Raw genomic sequence first — 23,421 nt, 5'->3', positions numbered from 1 at the left:
AGCATGTTCTTATAGAATCAATTTTTTGTTCCAAATATTTTCCATCTGCAGTTGGAATTCATCAATGCAGATCCTCCTGATACAGAAGGCCAATATAACTGTATCAAAATAAAAAAAAATGCAAACTGAAAAACAGCTCAACTATATAAAACAGCAACAGCAGCAACAACAATACTAACCACAATATTATACATGGAAAGTAAAAGAACATTTAACCATAAAATGTTTATCAAAATGCTAACGATGATGACAATGGAAGTTTGGATTAATGAATGACATGTTTTCCTTCTCTTTCATTTATCCCCTTTTTCTCCTAGTTCTGTGTCCAGGCTTGAAATGCGCTTCAGAGAAATTGCCCATCTTTCTAAATTATATCTGTTATGCATGTGTGCTAATTTTATAATACAAAAATAACTGTACATTTTTATTTGATTTGATTTGATTTATAGAAGTCACACATGTGTGTTATAAAAACTTCAGACAATATAGTACTCGATGACTTTATGGATCCAAAGGTGACAGAGTTGAGCTTTTTAAAAATATTGAACTGTTTGATGGAGTGGAGAGTATCTTTGAATACAAGTCAGTATATCTGGATATCAGTTTAGACGAGTTGACTAGTTCTATGGTATTGGGCAAGTTATGAAACATTTCCCATCTCTTCCCCCCCCAGCTTTACTGAAGCATAATTTTTTTTTACTGAAGCATAATTAAGATATAAAATTGCACATATATAAGGTGTACAGCTTGGTGATCTGATATATATAGATAGATAGATAGATAGATACACACTGTGGCTAATCAAAGTCAAGCTAATATATCCATGACACACAGTTACCATTTTCTTTTTCCTTTTTTTGTAGCAAGAATACTTAAGCTTGCTGTCAGCAAATTTCAAGTGTGCAATACAGTGTTGTTAACTGTAGTCATAGTGTTGTACATTAGATCTTCAGAGCTTACTCATCTTGCATAACTGAAACTGGAACCTTCCATCAGCATCTCCACATTTCACCCTGTGCCCAGTTTCTGGCAAATATCATTCTAGTCTTTGTTTCTGTGAATTTGGTTTTTCATAGATGTTGGGTAAAAGTGAGATCATAAAGCACAAGTATTTGTCTTTCTGTGTCTGGCTTATTTCATTGAGTATAATGACCTCCATGTAACTGCAGATGACAGAATTTTCTTGGTTTTAGCCTAACTAATATTTCATTGTATATCTGGCTCATTTCTTTATCCATTCATCTGTTGATGGATACTTGGGTTGTTTCTGTATCTTGGTTATTATGTATAATGCTACAGTGAACATGAGAGTGCATATATCTCTTTAAGACACTGAATTCATTTTCTTCGGATATGTATTTCCAGTGATGGGATTGCTGAATCGTATGGTAGTTCTATTTTTAATTTATTGAGGAACCTTCCTATCATTTCCCATAATGGTTATACCAACTCACATTCACAGCAGCATGCAAGGGTTCCCACATCCTCACCGATACTCATTATCTCTTGTCTTTTCGATGACAGCCATTCTATAACAGATGTGAGGTGGCAGAGAGCTTGCTACTTACGTCCCCTAGATGGCTTTCATTCTAAATAGTAGTGAAAGGCTGAGATGGTCTCTTAGAGTAACTTCCTGTGATCTGCCTAAGGGAAGGGCATGAATGAGAAAGAACCTCATTGGATTTTGGATCTGCATCTTTAACAATACCCTGCTATCCAAAATGAGTGGAATGAAGAAAAGAAAGAAAGTCTGCTTTTTGTTACTTTACCTAAAACATCCGAGATGAGCTACTTTGCAAAAGAAAGGCTGTATCAGTTAAAGTGGGGTTACAGGATTGGGCAATGCCAAAGTCCAGTGTCAGGTATGACCTAGTTATGGTGGGTGTAGTGACAGTGATCATGTGGTAGGCAAGGAAGGGGAAAGAGAGAGACCCTAGACTGAACCTGAACTCAAAAAAATTTCTTGAACCTCCCTCTGAGGCCATAATCAGATCAAATCTCAACCCTTAATCACTCAATCATTAACATTAAAACATCAGAGTTTAAACAATTTCTTGAGTTTTGAGGTGACAAGTCCGCTGTACCCATGGCATACACCTTTTCATAAAATATATTGAATGAAATAAGGATATGTACTATAATGACTTTTCTTCTTCTAAGAAGACGGATACATTTAAACTTGGTGGATCTTGACCCATGAAGTTGTTTTTTGAAAAGCCTGCTGACTGATTAGCTTTTTCAGTCCCACTGTGCAAGCTTGGCTTTATGTAGGAAGCCCTTCCAGAGTATGATTCAGTTCATTTTTACAAGGGTTGAATTTGAATGCTTATGTCACTCCACCTGTGGAATACTTAATTTTGAGTCCAATCAATTTAGATGCTTAGCACAAGCAGAACCCTCCCCTCCACCCCTATCTCTCTTTCCTCTGGAATGAGAGAATGGATGTGGAAGCTTTCAACACAGTGCCCGGAATAGAACACAGGCTAAAAACTCCCTTCTGCTTTCCTCCCCTCCTTCATCCTGGTTACCACATTTGAGATGCAAACTGCCACAAAATGGTAGTTTATTAGACACTAAAAATCATCATAGTTCATCAAGTTTTCAAAGCACTTTTTTTTTTTTTGCTGAAATTGTGAAAGGATTTCTAATTGCTGCTGGCCAGGATGTGTTCGTGATACGCTTGTCAATACTTGTAAATGTGCATCAGAACTTCCAGAGTAGACAGCAGCAGCTTGGAAAAAACTCCTGAGACAAGAGTTGACCATGATTTACCGAAAATTCTGCATCATCAGCAAGAAGCGTGACTGCATGGAATGGTGTGGGGTGAAAATTGACAGCGCTAAGCAAAACATCCTGAAGCTTCAAACTCTGAATGTGAACACATTTTGGAAACACACCAGTTTATTCTCTTCATCTTTTCTCTTCATGTGCATACAAGAGTGAAGTTTGGGAGATGGGGAACCTAAGTCTAAAAAGTTTTAGTTCGTTGAAAATAAAGAGTTTAAGTGATAGGAAAGCATTGTGTCATAATTAATTGGTCACATTGTATATGTTAGTGGTACATGAAATATTGGTATGTCTTCTGGTGATGGTATCTCACTCAGATTGGAAGAAATATAGCAATTCCATCTATCTTTGAAAACAAAGGCTTTGTGAATTAAGCATTTTAGGAAAATCTTTAACCCAAAATCATGGGAAATATTTCTGACCATCTTTTTCAAACATATGGCAATGGCAAAAATGGTATCAATGGCTAATAATTCAGGAAGAGCAGAGATACTTGTAAAGAGACCATGTGTCCCTATTTTCTCAGCTCTGCGTCCAGGTTTCAGATAAGCTTATGGGAAATTATCTACTGTGAAGAGCTCTGAACAAAATCATTTGAATTGTGAATTTCCTATTTTTGCACATCTGCTTCCTATAAAACTATGGCACCTTGCCTTGAACATACAAAATGATAGCTAAATATTAGAGGTCTGGTGATGCATTTGATATATCAGAATTTTCAAATTCATGAAATAATTATCAATGACTGTGGATAGCTTAAATGTTACTGAAATGCTTATCTATCCTTTGACCAGCTACTTTCTGATTCTGGACAAGTAGCTGGTAGTGTGATCAAGTCTGAGCCCAGCGTTTCCTGGAGGGCTTGCACTGCTCTTTCAGAGAGGCAGGCGGGCAGACATCTGGAAGTTTCTTCTGTTCAGTGCAGCCTTGAGTATTTCCAATTTGGCCTCTCAGTTTTCTTTGTTGTTCCAAAAGCTGTGCCCATGTAATTGGGGGCTTATGCTAATTTTCATGGCTGGTTCAATTTGTCAGAATATAATAAATTGCTCTAAACCCAGGTTTTAAGAATTCCAGATAAATAGCAAATTCTCCCTCTAAAAATTTCTCTTTTAATCACAAATGATAGGCCCAGGAAAAGGCTTGCCATCTGCACTCTTGCATGTTGAAAATTCTTCCAATGTTAGGAAATTCTTTTCTGTTTTGGACAAATCTGGTTTTGCCTGTCTGCATAATTGAATGTTTCCTGGCCCCTGCTGGCTATGGTTTCCTATGGAATATAGACTATAAATTCTAAGTGGACTCAGTAAAAACCATTTGGACCTGACTTCACTGGAAAGAAACTGAATCAATCAGAAATTTGGCAGATAATTCAGAAAAAAATTTTTTGAGCAATAGGAATAAAGTATCATGATGTTTTTGAAAAGGTTCATGAAAGACATACTTTAAAGCTGATGACTTAATTGTCCTGAAAATAAAATTGAATTGTATTCACCATAGGAATAGGCTCTTTTTTTAAAGTTATATTCATAAAATAGTTTTTGCAGTGAGGAGTAAAGAACCAAGTGCCTGGAGGCAGGCTGATTGATCTCAGTCTTAGCTCTGCCTTTATTTATGTCTGCTCTCAGACCTCTCGGGCAAGTTCTTTAACTTTGCAACTCGTATTTCCTCACCTGTAGAATGGAGTCCGTGAGGGCAGCGCCGCCCCTGGAGAGCCACGCTCTTGCCGTAGCTCTGTGAGGATGCCGAGGTGCAGGGAGGTCATGCATCCTGCTCAATGCCCAGGGAGGAAAGGGGCAGAGTGGAGCTGGGAGTCACAACCAGCTCTAATGGACTCGAGTAATCATGAGGACCCTAAGAGAGGCATGGGTAGGAGAAAAAACTGGGGCGGGAGTTACGTCACCTATGACCTGCCCCTAGCCTGCCCTGTCACTGCCACCCAGTGTGACTACACTAATGACAGCAAATGACAATGAATGGGGACCAGCTGAGACCCAGGCAACCTCCGCAGCTCTCTAAGAAGCACACCTCCTGCCATCTACAGAGCAGCAGAGGATCTTAGAGACGAATACGTATCCTCCTCACATTTCGGCCAAGAGAGAAAAGGCAGGAAGAGCGTAGAGATGGCCCTGAGGTCACCTGAGAAGTGACAGTGCCGAGTGGGCATGCAGGCTCTGGTCATGGCCCCATGACACCCTGAGGATGCGGACTCCTGGTTTCCCAGCGTGAGGCAAGGCTGCCACACGGGCAAACTGGCAGGATAAGGAGGTCATGGGAAACGAGGGGAGGGACTAAAAAGGTTTGAAAAGCACTACTTCTTGCTATCAAGGGTCATGGATAGAAGCTTTTTGACTTTGTGGAAAGGAATACGTGAGTTGTGTGGGAACATGTGTGATATTGGCTTTGGATGTACACAGCATGATCATAATACCTTTATGGTCTAATAATGACCTTCAGAAGCAGCCTCTGTAGTGAACTCCAATAGTTTCTTATGGCCAATAGCATAAAAATTAAAATGAAAACAAACCATACCTGCATTTGTTTTAGTTTGCTAGGGCAGACTGCCAGAACAAAGCGCCTCCAACCCTGAGGCTTAAACCACAGACAGTTCCTTTCTCCCAGTTCCGGAGCTGAAGTCCAAGACCAAGGTGTTGGCCGAGTTGGTTCCCTCTGAGGCCTCTCTCCTGGGAGTATTGCTGACCATCTGCTTGCTGTGTCTTCACATGGTTGTGTCCTAATCTCTTCTTTTTAAAATTTTACTTTTAAGTTAATTTAATTTATTTGATAGGCAGAGTTACAGAGAAAAGGAGAGACAGAGGGAAAAAAAAAAAAAAAGATCATCCATCCTCTGGTTCAATCACCAAAAAGCCACAACAGCCAGGCTGGGCCAAGTGGAAGCTGGGAGCCTGGGACTCCATCTGGATCTCCCATGTGGGTGGTGAGGGCCCAAGCACTTGGGCCATCTTCTGCTGCTTTCCCAGGGAAGCAGAGCAGTCAGGGCTCCAGCTGGCGGTCTGATATGGGATGCCTGTATTGTAAGCAGCAACTTAACCCTCTGTTACAATGCCAGACCCTTAAACTCTTCTTAAAAGGACACAAACCGGCTGGCACTGCGACTCACTAGGCTAATCCTCCACCTGTGGCGCCAGCACACCGGGTTTTAGTCCCGGTCAGGGCACTGGATTCTGTCCCGGTTGCCCCTTTTCCAGGCCAGCTCTCTGCTGTGGCCGGGGAGTGCAATGGAGGATGGCCCAAGTCCTTGGGCCCTGCACCTGTGTGGGAGACCAGGATAAGCGTCTGGCTCCTGGCTTCGGATCAGCATGATGCACCAGCCGCAGCGGCCATTGGGGAGTGAATCAACGGACAAAGAAGACCTTTCTCTCTAACTGACCACCACTCTGCCTGTCAAAAAAAAAGGACACAAACTATGTTGAATGAGGCCTCATTTTATCTCAGCTATCTTTTTTTTTTAAGATTTATTTATTTATTTATTTGAAAGGCAGCCGGCGCCGCAGCTCACTAGGCTAATCCTCCACCTTGTGGCGCCAGCACACCGGGTTCTAGTCCCGGTCGGGGTGCCGGATTCTGTCTCGGTTACCCCTCTTCCAGGCCGGCTCTCTGCTGTGGCCAAGGAGTGCAGTGGAGGATGGCCCAAGTGCTTGGGCCCTGCACCCGCATGGGAGACCAGGATAAGCACCTGGCTCCTGCCTTCGGATCAGCGCGGTGCGCCAGCCGCAGTGCGCCAACCGCAGCGCGCCGGCCGCGGCGGCCATTGGAGGGTGAACCAACGGCAAAAAGGAAGACCTTTCTCTCTGTTTCTCTCTCTCACTATCCCTCTGCCTGTCAAAAAAAAAAAAAAAAAAAAAAAGAAAGAAAGAAAGAAAAGAATAGAAAAGAAAAAGAAAAAGGCAAGCTATGGTGTATGTGGGGGTTGGGGGCAGGTCTTCCATCCTCTGGTTCACTCCCCAAATGGCCACAACAGACAGAGCCGGGCTGATCCGAAGCCAGGAGCTTGTTCTGAGTCTCCCACATGGGTGCAGGGGCCCAAGCACTTGGGCCATCTTCTACTGCTTTCCCAGGCCACAGCAGAGAGCTGGAACACGAGTTAAGCAGCCAGGATTTGAACTGACACCCATATGGGACCCTGACACGGCAGGTGGCAGCTTTACCCACTATGTCAGCGCTGACCCCAGCTCAGTTACGTCTTTAATGACCTTATCTCCAAATACAGTAGCATTTTGAAATACCAGGGTGGGGGTAGGGCATCAAAACATGAAATTTTGGGGAACACAGTTCCCACCCATTGGTATCTGTATTGATAGTGATACTAATATACATATATTTATGTGGGTCTTATTTAAACCTGAAATTATGGCAATGAGAACTCTTCCAAATCCTATTGTGACAATTAAAGGATGCATATTCCAACTCTAATTTCTCCAGCTTAATTAGCATGTGGCCTGTTTGCACAAACTTATTAGGAATGAGCATTCTCTCTGCCAACTGTTATCTAATTTCCGGGCTCCTGAGGCCGACTGCTCCATTACTGCTGGGCAGGGTGAAGACGGTTGGGGGAAGCCACCAAGCTGCTGGCCGCCTGTCAGAGTGCCCGCGTGGCATCAGATCTGAAAAGGCACACCGTGGGCAGCAAGAAAGAGGCTTGCGCCGTGAGCGTCCTCTGGCCTCAGTTCTTTGATTCTCTTTGAGGCATGGACTAAAGGCTGGGACACGCATCCATACACAAGAGGCACAGACATGAATGTGGGACAATTATTCCCTCCTTTGAAGTGAGAGGCTGTGCTTAAACCAGAATGCACAGGATTTTCTATCTTGCTTTTTTAAGGGAATTAAGTTTACCCAAGAATATGGCAACTTCCCATCCACCTCCCGGGCTCCCTCCTTCCCTCTTCCGTTCCTTTGTTTCCTTATCTCCCTCTCTCAGAATTACTTAGAAGGCAAGGGTTTGCCCTGCACAGGTCCTCTGCGTGGTCCTGGAGGGGAGAAAGAGGTGACTCAGAAGGGCTGTGCCTGGCGGGCTTTCTGCTGACAGCGCATTCCCTGCTCTGGTTTTGGTTTTGCTCTCAGGCATTGCTCGGCTGGTTCTTGGCGAAGCTGCAAGCCCCTTTGGCTAACTGCATGCAGAGCTCCCTTTCCTTCAAAGCTCTCCATCCTCCTTGTAGGATTGGTCCTGCTGCCGCCACAGCCCCTAGCGCCCCCTCATCGCCTCCCTCTGAGCCGGTGCCTAGGCTGAAGGCACCAGGCTGCTGACCCCTCTTGCACTGTCTCGTCCCCTAGACTGCTTTATGTGAGCTGTGCCTTCTCATTCCTCCCACTTCTTCCTCTTCTCATTTGACTCCTTTGCCGATTCACATTGATCATCTCTGATGAGCTGGCTTAGTGTGAAAAAACCAGGGTTCCAGCGATCTGCTTCCTTTCTGCCCACTGCTGTCTATTCCAGGCAATCAACAGGGGCCTCAGGTCCTCGTTCATGAGCTGTGGGCACAAAGCAGGAGTTCTTGGTCTGTTTGCCCTCACTCCCTTTGAAGCTACTTCAGAATCAATGAACATTAGCCACTGTGTTTATTTTTTTAAAATAAAGAATGGGAAGGGTGTGGAGGGTGATGGAGACGAGTCCATAATGTGATTTCCATCTTACCTGCTGGTAAGATTCATGCCTGGAATGGAATTCAATTTGTAGGAATTGCAAACGTCATCCCTACATCCTCAGTCCGCTGGGAAGAAGTGGTGAGACCGACTTTTTTCCTCTTGTAGTCACATGGAGCCAGCCAAAGCCTGTGATGTCCCCTAAGATGCCCAAGCCCTGGGCTGGCAGCCTCCCTCCTCTTCTGCTAATCAAATGCTGTTCCCTCTACAGGGGCTGCCTGAGCCACCTTTGTTCCAGGGACTCAGCAGAAGTGTGGGGAAGGAATCAAAATGTGGAACTTCTCCAGGCTCCGCAGTCCCTCCCTGCGTCCCTCCAGTGAACTTGCTGTCTGTACCACTCACAAGGGGCCCTCCAATGCTGGTCATTAGTCCCTTGAGGACCGCGCACTCTGCTCCTCCCAGCCAGGTCACCTGTTACCTGTGGAGGGGACAGTACTTCGCTCCCCCTCCAGACCCAGCGCTGCCGCGTGGTACAGAGATAGTGTGCAGCGATATTGCGGATTGAAAGGCTGTTTCCTTTTGCTTCCCAGCAGAGTCTGTTGGGAGGCACATTTAGGAAGTCGATTTCCCAGAAGTCCTGTTTTTAGTGTCACTAAATCTACCAGAGCGCTTTAGCGTCCATGCATTTCACAGCGGCAGGTAAATTAGCAGCTTGATTCAACCACATCTATTGAGCAGTCGCTCTGCACCTGTTATTGAGCCAGATGGGGTTCCTGCCTCCTGTGGGTTCAGAATCCACAGGGCCCCCTTGTGGCCCACCCCTGACCCCTGGAACAGTGCTTGTCCCAAGCGGCTGGTCGCAGATGTCCAGCTGGGGAGGTGTGCAAGTTCCCTTGCGTGGTGATGGGGACCTGTCATTCACCTCCTGGGTGGTGCTGAATTGCTACCGCCACCCTCATCCCAGCCCATCCTTGACAGCCCAGGATTTTGCAGGAAGTTAGCAGACTTGGCTCCAGAAAGTCTGCACTGTGGCTTTTCAGGAAACTTCAAACTTAGGTGCCGAAGAACTGACGTGCAGAGGGCAAAGGGAGCCTGGAGGGCTCGTGGCAAGGCTTGCAAGCTGCGTGTCTCAGCGAGCCAGTCCCAGCGGATTCACGTGTTAATTCACTGGCGTGTTGCGCGGCAGAAGCACCCCCCACTCTGCCTTCCCCCACTTCCAACTGTTGTGCTGCGGCAGGGCTCGGGGTGAGTGTCAGCTGAGCCCTTCTTTCTGGGGCAGCCCTCCTGATTCCGTGACAGCCCAGTCTGATGGACTTGGTCTTTGCTTCCCCGTAGCACACAGAGCAACGCGCTCCTTAAAGGGACCTCGTGCTTGTCGGCGCGACTGAGGGCTGGGCGAGGCGGGCTTCCGCCCAAGAATGAGTGGGGAGGGGTCCTGAGGAACCTCCACGTCCTCCCGGCGCGGGGGAGGGAAGGAGCCTGCAGACCGAGGGGACCAGAGCGCCGGTAGCCGGGGCCCGGCTGGCAGTTAGCGGCTGCTAGGGGCGCTGCCTGCGGTGCAGAGGGTGCGGGCGGCGCGCCTTGCGGTTGCCTGCGCTGCCGCGAGCCGGCGCCCAGCGGCGCGCCCGCAGTCAGGCCCCGCGGACTGCTCCGGGCAGGGCCGCGTGCGCTCACCATGAAGGCTCAGCGCTAGGCTTCTGCAGCAGCCTCCGACCGCTCGGATTCGGCGGTGCACTTGGCAGAGGCTCCTGCCCGGCGAGAGCTCGCAGCCAGATCCGCGCTCCAGCTGCCGGGACAACTTCGCCGTCGCCTGTTTACTTCTCCGGGAGCCAGGGACTCTGTCCTGCACCGCAGCCACCCCTGCCCCTCGGCCGCCTCTTAAGTCAGCCTCCCGGGCTCGTCCGACGGCAACCCCGGGGAAGCGCTAGCGAGGAGGGGCTGCGAGCCGAGCAGAAGCCCCCCGACTGCTCAAGCTCTCGTGACCGCCTCTGTTCTGGGGTTCCGAGAGGGCCCGTGCGCTGCCCGGGGAAGCAATGCAAGTCTCCATAGCCTGCACAGAGCACAATTTGAAGAGTCGGAATGGTGAGGACCGACTTCTGAGCAAGCAGAGCTCCAACGCCCCCAATGTGGTGAACGCAGCGCGGGCCAAATTCCGCACGGTCGCTATCATCGCGCGCAGCCTGGGGACGTTCACCCCTCAGCATCACATTTCTCTCAAAGAGTCCACCGCCAAGCAGACTGGCATGAAATATAGGTATGCATGTACGATTCCCTCCGCCCGGGTGTCCGTGTCTGTACAGGTGCGGTGCAGACAGGCCATTGCTTTTGAAAAGTGACTTGCTGCTCCGTGGGTTGCTCTATTTAGAATACTCATGTGTTTCTAAGATAGTTCTTTAGGAGGTCAGAAAAGCCGTGAGTACGTGCGTATGATTTATATATATGGTCCATTTTGTGTATTCTAAGGTGTTATGAACACCTTAGGATCTGTATAGATTTCAGGCTCCCGGGAAATGAAAAAGAAAAAAAAAAGAAAACCCACACAATGGCTAGAAACTGATATTTAGACCAGGGTAGTTTTTCAATAGCAAATGTGTCCTATTTTATGGCAGCCTGTAGTTCCTGTGAGTCTGCCATCAAAAATAGTTTCCCAGCTAGTCCTGCACTCTTATCTTTTGAAAGACCAAGATAGCAAATGCTATGCACAGCTTTTAAGGAAGTTTTGTTCAAGGAAGAAACGCCTATAATGGCAAATTACATCAAGCACTACCGTATTTAAACCTACATCTCTGCTTGAAATACAACGTAGATCTTGGGAAATAAGGAGAAAGGGCCAATTGTTGCAGTCCTGGTTTCACCATACATCTCTAAGCTCCCTCTTTCCCTGCATTGGTTTGCATAGTTAGACATCTTCCTGGGAATAGCGGATGATCTCTTTAACAGGGAATGACTTAAATTTGATAAGTAGAAAATTTCATTGTCCTGTTATGCGACTCCTGCAGCCTCATTGCATCTGCTCTGTACCTAGCCGTCCTGGCTTCCTTTCCTGAAAACTGCTGCTTCTAGGTTCTGGAAACGATTGTGAATGTGGAGGAGAGGTGCTTCTGACGTGTCTTCTAAGGGCTTTGGTTATCCAGTTTGGAGATGTGAGTTTGGTAATTATTTGCATTTAACTATCTCACGTCTTTGTTAGCAACTGCGTCCTAGGATAGGATGAACTCAATCTATTCAAAATAAGGTACACCGCGAAGACCATGCTTCCCAAGTACGGTTGTGAAATAAGCATTTAAACTTATTTCTACAAAAGTTGCCCTTGGGAAAAGTTTCTTGGTAGAGTTCCAGGGAAGGTTCTCATTGTAGATACAAAAAGCACTGTGGTCCTGATATATTTTTTTGAGCCATGAAGCAAAAAACCCTTGGGTGGGAAAAAGCAAAATAAACCGCAGCTAAAGCTGTTTGTCCCAACTGTAGTACCAATATGAGTGACTCTGACTGACTCATTGAAGTGTCTCCTCTGCTTTTCCTGATATCCCAGTGATGGCTAGGGAGGCCCCACAATGGCAGTCCTCTCAATGAGACTGCAGTGTCAAGTTCATTGGCCTTCCCTACCGCTGCTGCTGTGGCACACACCCAGCCCTGCCTGGTGGACACCACGCAGCTCTGCGCTCAGTTCAGCTGCTGAGAGCTCGCTGCGGCCTCCCTGGGCAGGGCCCCAGGATCAGGACACTGCAGAGCGAAGGCAGATCACAGGCCAGTGCACTTGTGGCCTCCAGCAGTTTTGCAGCATTGTGAACTTTCTTTTGGTAAAGCAGAAGAATTAAAAAGTAACACAGCTCATTTCTTGTGGCAAGGTTTCATGGTTGCTTATGGATGACTGTATTGGAAGAATTTCGGTCTTGGGAGGATGTTCAGGAGCCAGATGCTTGCCTTTAAGGTTTTTCCCAGAACACAGCTCAACTCAATCTCCCAAAAGCTCAGAGTATAAGCAAAGTTCACCCAGATGCATGTCATTACTGGTGCCTAAGGACAGCTCTTCTCTGCCAAAAAGTTAGCCAGCTGGGGGCTCTAAGTTATTCATTGTTTAAGGCAACTAAACATGATGCCTCATGTCCACCCCCTCTGTTTTTCTGAATGGCTTAATCTATGACAGTCAGGTGGTCTGCGTGTGTGTGTGTGTGTGTGTGTGTGACTGTGTCCTAACCCTTGCTTTCAAATTCTACTCAGAGCGACCTTCATGAAAGAGATTATGTTATTAGGTCAAATGTAAGTCTAGGAAACTAGACTTACATTGGGAGAGGGGAGGCAGACTATATACTTTTTGATATACTATATAAAAATGATAGAAATCTTTTATTGGCTGAACTATTTATATTTTTGCATTGTTGTCACTAAAGCATTGTGGGCATATATGGACTATTTGTTAACAATAGCAAGCACCAAGAAATAGAAGATAATGCCACAGAATGGGAGAGGTGATTGGCCCAGGAAAGGAATCTGGAAAATGTCTTCCGAGGGAGCTAGAGTGGAAGGTTACTGCCTCCTCCTTGGGGTCACAGTAATATTCTCATTCCAGACAATGAGTTCCATCAGCAGAGCTTCCAGGGGGAAATCCCTGAACCCTGTAGAGGGTTAAAATATTGTCTTTTTGTGCATTTCCTTTCATCGGAATTTGAAATTCAGAAACTGTCAAGCAGTGGTCTTGCAAAGTGAAGAGACAATCATTAGCTATACCAGGAAGCCAACTTTAGCTGGGTAAGCCAAGGTGTATAAGCCAAAGGTTGGCGCTTACATTCAGGTTGGGAAGTAAACCATAAATAAGCAAATCAACAAGCATATAATAAAATCCTCTATTGTGGGGGCGTTCTTTTTGAAGGCTATGTTTGGGGTAGAGATAGTCATACCTGGGTCAACTTAGCATAACCATTTTGAGGTTAACAACTGTTTCAGCTCCAGGATTAATAATTGCGTCTTGGGCACACGTAACTATATCCATGTCTGCCACGCACTTTGCTATCCTGGGCACTTCTCCAGGTCCATCCCTGCTGTGAGGTGCTACCTGGCAGCTGAGGACATACTTATAACTCTGATAAGTAAGCTGACTGTGTTCTTGTTCAATGCCTTACGGTGCTTAAAGCCCAACTTTTTCCTTAGCCCCTGATTACCATCTACTAATAAAGAACTCATGAAACTTTTATAAAGAATTAATATATTCTCATAAAAAGCATCTGAATTTTGCAGAATAAAATGCTCAAAGCCACTGTTACATTTAGATCATCATTCTGCAAGAACCTTGTGTAAAATTGGTTATCATTTCAAGGCTGAAGATCAAAAAATCAACCAGAATATTCTACCACTCAAATCCCACTCTCAACCCAACAGAAGAAGACCCTACCTAATATTTATCCTGAGAGCTATCCTGTATGCAAATTAGAGAACTGTGCTGATTCCTCATGTTCTTTTGGATGTGCTTTATTAGTGTATGAGAGTTCCTGTGTTGTAGTGCTACATGTATTTTAATCCCTGAGTTCATCACACTGTGTTCATTTGATGTTTACCTCTGCATCCATGTATAACAGATTGGCACCTGACTGATCTTGGTACAGAGGCAAACCTGCCATCCTAAGATCAACAAATTACTCAGAACACCTGGTAAACTAGGTTTGTGTGCTTGTTTGTGCTTGCTTGGTTGGTTGGTTTTGTTCCATTTTAGAACAACTATTTTATTTTTAATATCTATACATTTTAAAATTTTTATTTTACTATATTTACTTATTTGAAAGGCAGAGAGACAGAGACAGAGATCTTTAATTTGCTAGTTTATGCCTCAAATACCAGTAACAGCCCAGGGTGGGCAAGGCTGAAGCCAAGAATTTGGAACTCAGTCTAGGTTTCCCATGCGTGTGGCTTGGACCCAAGTTTTTGAACCCTTGCCTGCTGCCTCCCAGGGTGCTCATTATCAGGAACTGGAATTGGAGGTGGTGGAGCTGGGACTCGAACCCTGGCAGTCTAGTATGGAGTGTGGACATCCCAAGCAGCATCTTCGCTGCTGTGTCAAATGCTCACCCAGAGATAACTTTTTAGAATGATCCAGGTGCTGGTGTTTGGCCTGGCCTCAGTGTGTCACTCAGAATTTGTGAGTTAGCCGTTTTAATTTGTAAATTATCTTCCTTCATTCTGAAATTGACAGTTTAGTTCCAGATCTATTTGAAAATTGATGGACCTAATTTCATTGGGAAAGATTTTATTTTAACATACATCCATGTCAATATCACCTTGTGCTATATATTGCAAAAGACATACTTTGAAAATTTTAAGAGAATTATTTACAAAAATAAATATTGTATGAGCAATAACCTTTAAATATCACTAAAAGTCACTTTTTCCCCAAGTTTTAACATTAATCACATTTTGCTATTATAGTTTTTTAAATATTATATATTCACAAGAATTTGTTTTAAAAAATGTATAGAAAAAGTCGATGTACCCTTAAATTTCATGTTTCTCAGTGGTAACAATTTGCATAGCTATAGCATGATATCAAAAGTAGGAAGTTGGCATTGGGACAATCTACAGAGTTTAGATTTCACCATTAGTACATGCATTTACTTTGTGTGTGTGTATGTGTGTGTGTTTAATTTTTTATATATTTGTTGGAGAAGCATGAAGACCAGAGAGAGAAAAATCGTGTCTACTGGTTAACTTCCCCAGTGCTTGCTGTGGGTGGAATCCAGTAGCCTGAAACTCTATCAAGGTCTTCCATGTGAGTGGCAGGAAGCAAATTACTTGAGCCACTGTTTCCCAGGGTCTGCATTAGCAGGAAACTGGAGTCAGGAGACAGAGCTGGTATCAAACTCAGACACTCCTATGGGGCATATAGGAATTTTTTTAAAAAGATTTATTTATTTACTTGAAAATCACAGTTGCAGAGAGGCAGAGAAAGAGAGAGAGAGAGAGAGAGAGAGAGAGAGGTGTTCATTCTGCTGGTTCACTCCCAAAATGGCTGCACTGGTCCGAGATGAGCCAATCTGAAGCCAGGAGCAAGGAGATTCTTCCAGGTCTCCCACATGGGTGCAGGTTCCCAAGGACTTGGGCCATCTTCTACTGCTTTCCCAGGGCATAGCAGAGAGCTGGATCGGAAGTGGAGCAGGTAGGACTCAAACCAGTGCCCATATGAGGTGTGGGCATTGTAGGCAGTGGCTTTACCAGATGTGCCGCAGCGCTGGCCCGGATACAGGAATTTTAACTGACATCTTAACCACCGGGCCAAGTGCCTGCTGCCCCATGTGTTTTTATGTATATTCAATTTTATCCCATGTGTAGATTTGCATAACCACTGCAAATGAGGACTCTGAATTGCCCATCATCACATGACTCCTTCCTGCTATCCCTCTAGAGCCACGTTTATTGCCTCTCCTCCAATTCCTGATCCTGGTCACCACCACTCATCACCAGTCTTTAAGCCATGTCATTCATTTTATTCTTTCAAGGATATTATCTAAATGGAATCACAATGTGTGCAACCTTTTGAGATTGGCCCTTTTCTCCCCACTCAGAGTTGTCCAGGGAAGTGGTGAGAGAGAATCTTGTAACCATAAAAGGGATGGATCCGCACTGTGGAAGTTCCTGGAAGCTATTTGGACTTAAGGTCAATATGATCAATATGTCTGCTCACAAAGTTGTGTTCGGAAAGGATTAATCTGGGAAATGTTCCACCCAAGAATCTTATCATTGTAAGTTTGAGATCAGATCATTTTTGTTGAATTCTATAGCATTCTCTGTTCTCTTCTAGAAAAGACTCGGACCAGATACCAGATGCTTTGCCCATGCCATTCCTTTCCCAGTCTCTTTATTAGAGCACACATCACATGCACCACTCTTTACCTCCCACGAATGGTGGGCAGATTTTGAATCAAAGCAATTCAAGCGAAAGATCAATCTTGTCGCTGCTTACGTAAAAGGCACTGAGTGTGCGTGTGTGTGTGTGCGTGTGTATGTGTGTGCATGCATGCGAGTCTCCGTATGGGGAAACGTGGGAGGAAATAGGTGGGCTGAAGAGGAGGAAGAGGAGAAGAGCCAGCTCTGTGGCTGGGTTCCAGATAGAAACATTTGATTTTAGTCCAGGGAAGAGAGCAGTTCGGTTATTTAAAATGCCAGGATTTGGAGGGTGGAGTGGGTAAGGAATACCGTTGTCATTTCCACTGACACCCATGGGTGTGGGTTTTTCTCTCTGCCTCGGAGCAAAATGGTGAGAACAGGGAGGTGGAGAAGCCTTCCTAAAAATTAGTTGCTGATTCAACCCCATAGAGTTTATTCCACCTCTGCAAGGCAGCAGTCAGAAGTCTGGCATCCACGGGATGGTGAGAAAAGGGTAGGAGGGGAGGGAGCCTCCTGGAAGTTGTTAGGCAAATGTTGTTCCAGCTCCATGGTTCCAGTTCTGGGAGCGTGGAGGGGGTGGGGAGCTTCGGGTCCGTGTGTTTGTGTGTTTGTGTGCACGCACATGTATGTGCACACGAGGATGTGAAGGAATCAATCCAGAGTTTCCTGAAGTAGTTTGTTTTCTGGCTGTAATCTTCGGTTTGGTTGTCACACACAGAGTGCTTGATCACTAACTCACTCATTGACCCTCCCTAGAAGTGCATTCAGTTTAGAGAAATCCTTTTTCGGAAAAAAAAAAAATTCTGGAAACATTTCAGTCTACGGTCACGAGAAACATTCTGAGAGGAGAAAATACTGCAATGCCTCCTAAAGGAAGACCAGATTCCTAAATTGTACTTGGATTTCTCAAGTTCGATGCATCAAATTCCTAGTCTTGTCCTCAGTTCCTAAACAGTATGAGATTTGAGTCTAGTTGAATCTGACCAAAATATAAGACTTTTTCTTTGAGTAGTCTTCAGATCCCTCTTTCAGAGAGAACCATGCCTTGTGAGAAGAATGGAATTCACATTGATTCATACTTACCCTTTAAGAATGTCAAAGCTCATATATAGAGGCATTAGAATAGCAACGGATTCAAGGCTGCAAGTTAATCATGCTGTATGTGGAACAAATGCTTTCATCACCAGTTTTCCAGTCTTTTCAGAATCAGGAAATAGAGTGATTGAGGCTAAATGTCTCTTAAATGTCCTTTTCAATACTGAACATTGTTAACACTATGTGACCACTAGAAAAGATGGAGAATGGCCAGTTCCTTGATCAGAGTTACCCAGGAAGCTGAAGGCAGGGTCAAGGGCAAGCCCATGTCTCAGGACTCCAAGGGCACGGTTCCTTATGTTCCTTCAGTTCCTACATTGCAGCTTCTCTGTTATGCCCCATTTTTCAACACAGGAAGAAAGCACAGTGCATGAAACGCTTTTAGAAAGGGCAGGTCCCTTCTCCACATATGCACAGTTTGCAGCTCAAGATTTTATCTCGAGAAGAAGCAAAGCCCTGCTGTGTGCTGAGAGTGCCAGCCCAGCTTTCTCTGACTCCTGCAGGGCCATAAGGACCCCAAAGTGCTCCCATGGCAGCTCTCTGCTGGTACATGTTCTCAGTCTAGACATAAATTAAGTTCCAGATGATACTGTGCTTAATGTCACAGTATCTGAAAGCACTAGTGTCTCCGAAAGGCATCTACAAAGCCATGGGCACAGATGATCGGACGGTGCTACATGTCAACACCTAGAAAATGCTAGAAAATGCTCATTTGGGCATCTCAAGTTGCATATGCTTCACCCTCTTCCATGCCTTTAGAGATTACTTTGAAAGCTTGCTCCTAAAGTCAGAATTGAAATGCATTTAAAAACCCTTATCGCAGGTTGATTTTCAGTTACCCAGATAGGAAACCAAAACAGAAACCCAGCAGTGATTTTTCCCTCCCTTGGAATCGACAGCTAGAGAGGGCTCTGAGAGCACTAGCACAGGCCATCTGGTCCAGCCCTCATGAGAAATCTGCCCTGCTTTTCCAGTTTGCACCATGCAGCAATTACTGGTACAGGCCTCGGAAGAAACACTGTAATCTCCTTTCAGTCATGACAAACCTTGGCTCTTCCTTCTAAGAATCAGAATCATTCATTAGGCTCTGAGGTCCTCAGAGGCAACAACAGAGTGAGAATTTTTAGAATTCTTGTCTGGAGCCTAACAGTCAAGTCAGACAGGAAGCAATAAACCATTGAGGCGGAGGGAGGCACAGGATGGCTTGCTGGGGATTTCAACCTCACTGTCACCTGAGGTAGGGAATTCCTTCCTATTCTGGTCCTAGCACCTGCTCAGCGGGCCTGATGGTTCTGCTGAAGCATTCAAGAGTCAAAAAAAAATCTCAGCATTACAAAATTCCTTCTTGCAACCCACTCAGCTTCTGTAGAGCTGGAAGCTTCTTGCCTGCCCTCCATTGAGCTGAAAAGGAGCTAGCTGTATTTCCTGCTTCATACGGCTTGACAGCCATTACCAAGACTCAGCCTCCTAATTTCCAGAATGGTCCCAGCTCTGTCCCCCTAGATTTCATTTTGATTCCCAACTGCGATTATGGCTCTCATTTAAGCTTTCCTTACTTCTTATCTTCTTTAAGTTAGCCAGTGCTGGATATAATTTAAAGTAAAAGTCTAGACTTTTCAGTACAGCATGGCAACACTGGTAAGAGAAACATTCTCTAAACTTTTTTTTTTTAAGCTTTGATTTATTATTCACTCTCATTACATTTGAAAGACACAGACAGATAGAAAGGAGGATAGAGAGTTATCTTCCATGGTTCACTCCCCAAATGCCTACAACAGAGAAGGCTGGGCCAAACAGAAACCAGGAGCCTGAAATCAATCTGGGTCTCCTACATGCGTGGCAGGGACCCGAGTACTTGAGTCATCACCTGCTGCTTCCCAGGGTGCACATAAGCAGGAAGCTGGAGGAGAAGTGAAGAAACCGGAACTCAAACCAGGCACTTCGCTTTGGGATATGCTCTGTTCTAAGTGGTGATTTTACCTGCTGCATTACAAAGCCTGCCCTTATATCTTTGTTTGCATTCCTTGGTTATGCTTAATATTTTTGCTGTAAAACATTTTTAAAAATATTCTAACCTTTTTATTAGGAATAATGGGGGCTGTCTGAGTTGACACAAAGCAGCTCTCATGCGATCATCATCTGTAAAAGGCTAAAATGGTAACAGTTGAGTTCTCCTGGTTAAGGAAATATGAAAAGATCAAATCTGATATACGGGCTTCAGAGGTGTTTGAGTAACCAGGAAGGAAAACTAACATTTGTATTATGGCTAATTTGCTTTTTGGTGTGTTACTTTTTTAAAGATTTATTTTATTTATTTGAAAGGTGGAGTTACAGAGAAAGAAGAAAAAGAGAGAGAGAGAGAGAGAGAATCTTCCATCTACTGATTCACTCCCCAAAATGGCCTCAAGGGTCAGGGCTGGGCCAACCTGAAACCAGGAGCCTGGAGCCTCATCTGGGTCTCCCACTTGGGTGCAGCAGCAGGACTTGTGCTGTCTTCCACTGCTTTCCCAGGCACACTAGCAGGGAGCTGGTCAGAAGTAAAGCAGCTGGGTCTCGAATTGGCACCCATGTGGGCTGCCAGCATCATAGGTGGAAATCTAACCTGCTACTCCGTAATGCTGGCCCCTTTTAGTATATTCTTACAGAGAAGTGGGCAGGTTTAAATGTAAAGGCAACCGTATGTGGCCAGTTTCATTAACAAAGTGACATGGGGGCTGTGTTCTTCCAAGGCTCAGGGAGAAATCCATCTGCTTGCCTTCTCCTGCTTCTCTGAGTCACTGTACCCCTTGGTTCTTGGTTCCTCCCTCCACCTGTAAAGCCCACCACTCCATCTGCTGGGTCTGTCTTCACAGCTCTTCTTTTCTCACTTTGATTCTCCTGCTTGTCTCTTATAAAAATTGCCTGGAGGGCCTGCCTGCATTGTGGCGTAGTAGGCTAAGCCTTCACTTGCAGCACCAGCATCCCTTGTGGGTGCTAGTTCATGTCCTGGCTGCTCCTCTTCCGATCCAGCTCTCTGCTATGGCCTGGGAAAGCAGTGGAAGATGACTCAAGTGCTTGGGCCCCTGCACTCATGTGGGAGACCCAGAAGAAGCTCCTGGCTCCTGGATCGGTCTAGCTCCCGTTATTGCAGCCACTTGGGGAGTGAATCAGCAAATGGAAGACCTTTCTCTCTGTCTCTTCCTCTCTCTCTCTCTCTCTCTGTAACTCTACCTCTCAATTAAATAAATAAGATAAGATCTTTAAAAAAAAATTGTTGTGATAACATTGGGTCCAACTGGTTAATTCAGGATAATCTCCTCATCTCAAAATCTTTAACTCAATTATATCCACAAAATCCCTTTGACCCTAGAGGTTAATACATTCCCAGTTTGTAAGGATTATGACCTGCCACACATATGCAAATAGGTTATGCAAGAAAGGAGATAGTTGAAAGCACCGAAAGTATAATGCATTGTATCCCTATTCCTTTCTCTAGAATCTTGTTAGGTGATGCAAAAGAGCAAAAGAAACAATGGGAACATGGAGAGGGCAGAGTGCTGGGAGCTTCTTCTGTGTAAGGCTACAGCTTAGGTTTCGAGTCAGAAATAAACACTCACTTACCAAGCACAGTTCCAGTGTGATAAAAGGATTTTTAAAAAAGGTTTATTCATTTATTTTTTGAAAGACAGAGCAATAGAGAAGGAGAGAGAGGGAGAGAAAGAAAGAGAGAGATCTCCCATCCGCTGGTTTATTCCCCAAATACCCACAACAGCCAGGAATGGGCCAGGCTGAAACCAAGAACCAGGAACTTCATCTGAGTTTCCCACTTGACTGGCAGGGGTCCCAAGTACTTTGGCCATCACCTGCTGCCTCCCAGGGTGTGCATGAGCAGGAAGCTGAGGCAGGACTCCATCTTTGTTATCCTCTATGGGATGCAGGCAACCCAAACAGCCACTTAACCTACTGCACTTCAATGCCCGCCCCTGTGATAATGTTTTAATGGTTTTTTCTTGGCCTGGCAATTATTGCAACAGCAGCTGCTACCCAGGCCTGCTCAGCTTCCTTCAAGCTCCCACTAGCACCTTGCTAGGGTCTCTTTCCCTCTCTCCCTCTCCCCCTTCCTTCCAAAACCTGAGTACAAATTAGATTTCTTGTGGACAAAAATCAATGTATAACCATAAAGATCAAGCTGTAATTAAAATGCCTATGGCTCAAGAAATATATCTGCCTCCAGATCTCTTGACTGTAAGCAGTATAATACGGGTTTCCAACTCCTTCCTGGCCTTGGGGTCCTGGGAGCCCAGTGGTGCATCTTTCATCCTGATGGGTGGCATCTGGGAGGCTCTGGGCATGCCATTTACCAGAGTTTCACCCTTCCGTAACACTCGCACTGTCCCTGCGTCATGAACGTTGTCATAGCAGTGTTGTGGAGGAGGAGAGAAGGTGTTCCTTGCAGGATGTGAAGTGCTTTTTCTGAAGCTTTCTATTAACAATTATTCACTTGAAGCCATTAGGTTGGCCAGCTCCTTTATTTTAATCATGAGGCAGCTTTTATTCTTGTTAATACAATCTCTGCATATTCTGAAACACATTTTCAGATGTTTTAAATCTGATGCAGTGTCCTTCTGTGAAGTTCTGCCTCCTGGACCATGGACCGATAGAGGCAGCTGGTGTTCCTCAGGTCTTTCCATCCCTTCAGCCACTGCCTACAATACTGGGCTTTGACGACTGGACTCTTGATCCCAAGTCGTTCAAATCTATATACCCCATCTTGGCTTGTAAGCAAAAAGTACCAGATTGCATCCTATTTGGGGAGAAATGTTAGAGGTTATGAATCTAAATTATTTAAATGAAAAATTCACTGAGAACCCAAAAATCAGGAAAGTCAACCTTGAGAGTGGGGGATGAGGTATGGTACTCTAAGCTGCCATTTAGGACACCCACATTCTACATCGGAGTGTCTGGGTTCAAGTTCCACCTCTGCTTCTGATCCACCTTCCTGCGAATGCACATCCTGGGAAGCAGCAAATGATGGTTAAAATACTTGGCTCCCTGCCATCCACGTGGGCGACCTGGATGGAGTTCCTGGCTACTGGCTTTCTTTTGCAGTCTCAACAGTTGCAGGCATTTGGGGAGTGAACCAGCAGATGGAAGACCTCTCTCTCTCTCCCTCTCCCCCTCTCTCTCCCTCTCTCTCTCTCTCATTCTGTCTTTCAAATAGAAATAAATAACCCAGTGTCTCCTGGCCAGATGCTGTTTCCTGGAGGTCAGAAGAGACAAGGCCTGAGTAGGAGGGAAAGGAGGACATGAGCCCTTTGGGGCTTTGCTGACTGTGAACTGTGTTGCTGCATTGCACTGCAGAGCTAGGAGGCAAAGTGTGTGCTAGAATGCAGCAGTGGAGGAAGCAATCCCAAAATGGGGAAGAGCAGGTATTGCTATAGAATCCCTCATAGGGCTAGATAGCTCCAAGTGTACTTGCAACATGGTTACTGTTCTTGACAGAGACAGAACCACACTTTTAGAGTTAACAGTGTACACCAAGCCCCTCTAGTAGTTCACTGAGACGGGAAGGGGAAGATCCTAACTTATCCTCGCCTTCCCCAGCTGCCAGCATGGTTTGTATAATAACTCAGAAAAGACGTTTTCTTTGGGCCTGATGCAGGCACAACAATGACAACACTGGGTAGTGCTGACAGCACAAAAAAAAAATCAAGCCTTTATGTTTATTTTGCAAATGGATTCTGCCTGATTATAGATCATTGATTCATTGATGACCATTAATGAAGCAAATGTGATGAGCTTGATATGTGACCTTCAACCTCACTTCTTATCAGGAAGGCAGTGCTGTCATGTGGCAATACCACTGATCAAAGTGCTCATCCTTACTTTAACTATGCTTATTTTTAGAAATAGAAACATGCATAAAGCGTTAGATTGTGATTATGCATGTTATGTTATTCTTGCTGAGGGTTTTAGCCTAGTCTGTCCCTATCTTTAGATGCAAATACCTTGGAAATAGGGTTTGACAAAAGGCAAATGGCAATTATCAGAACGTCCTAATAATAGTATTTTCCAGGAAAATCTTAC

The 23,421-nt window shown here is 45.1% G+C and overlaps 1 protein-coding gene across 3 annotated transcripts in view; it reads left to right on the top strand.

The window, feature by feature from the left end:
* KCNAB1 (potassium voltage-gated channel subfamily A regulatory beta subunit 1) overlaps nt 1–23,421 on the top strand; it is a 452,219-nt gene that overhangs the window by 170,182 nt on the left and 258,616 nt on the right. Inside the window, exon 1 of one of the 3 annotated variants that reach the window (XM_051858804.3) lies at nt 9,391–10,642. Coding sequence (XP_051714764.1) covers nt 10,422–10,642 — 221 coding nt within the window. The 5' untranslated portion in view covers nt 9,391–10,421. 3 annotated transcript variants of the gene reach the window in all.

Source organism: Oryctolagus cuniculus, chromosome 4 (assembly GCF_051225735.1).
Source record: "Oryctolagus cuniculus isolate XC-2025 breed Fujian yellow rabbit chromosome 4, ASM5122573v1, whole genome shotgun sequence".
In the NCBI taxonomy this organism is placed as follows: domain Eukaryota; kingdom Metazoa; phylum Chordata; class Mammalia; order Lagomorpha; family Leporidae; genus Oryctolagus; species Oryctolagus cuniculus.
This window is presented reverse-complemented; position numbering and strand designations above follow the sequence as displayed.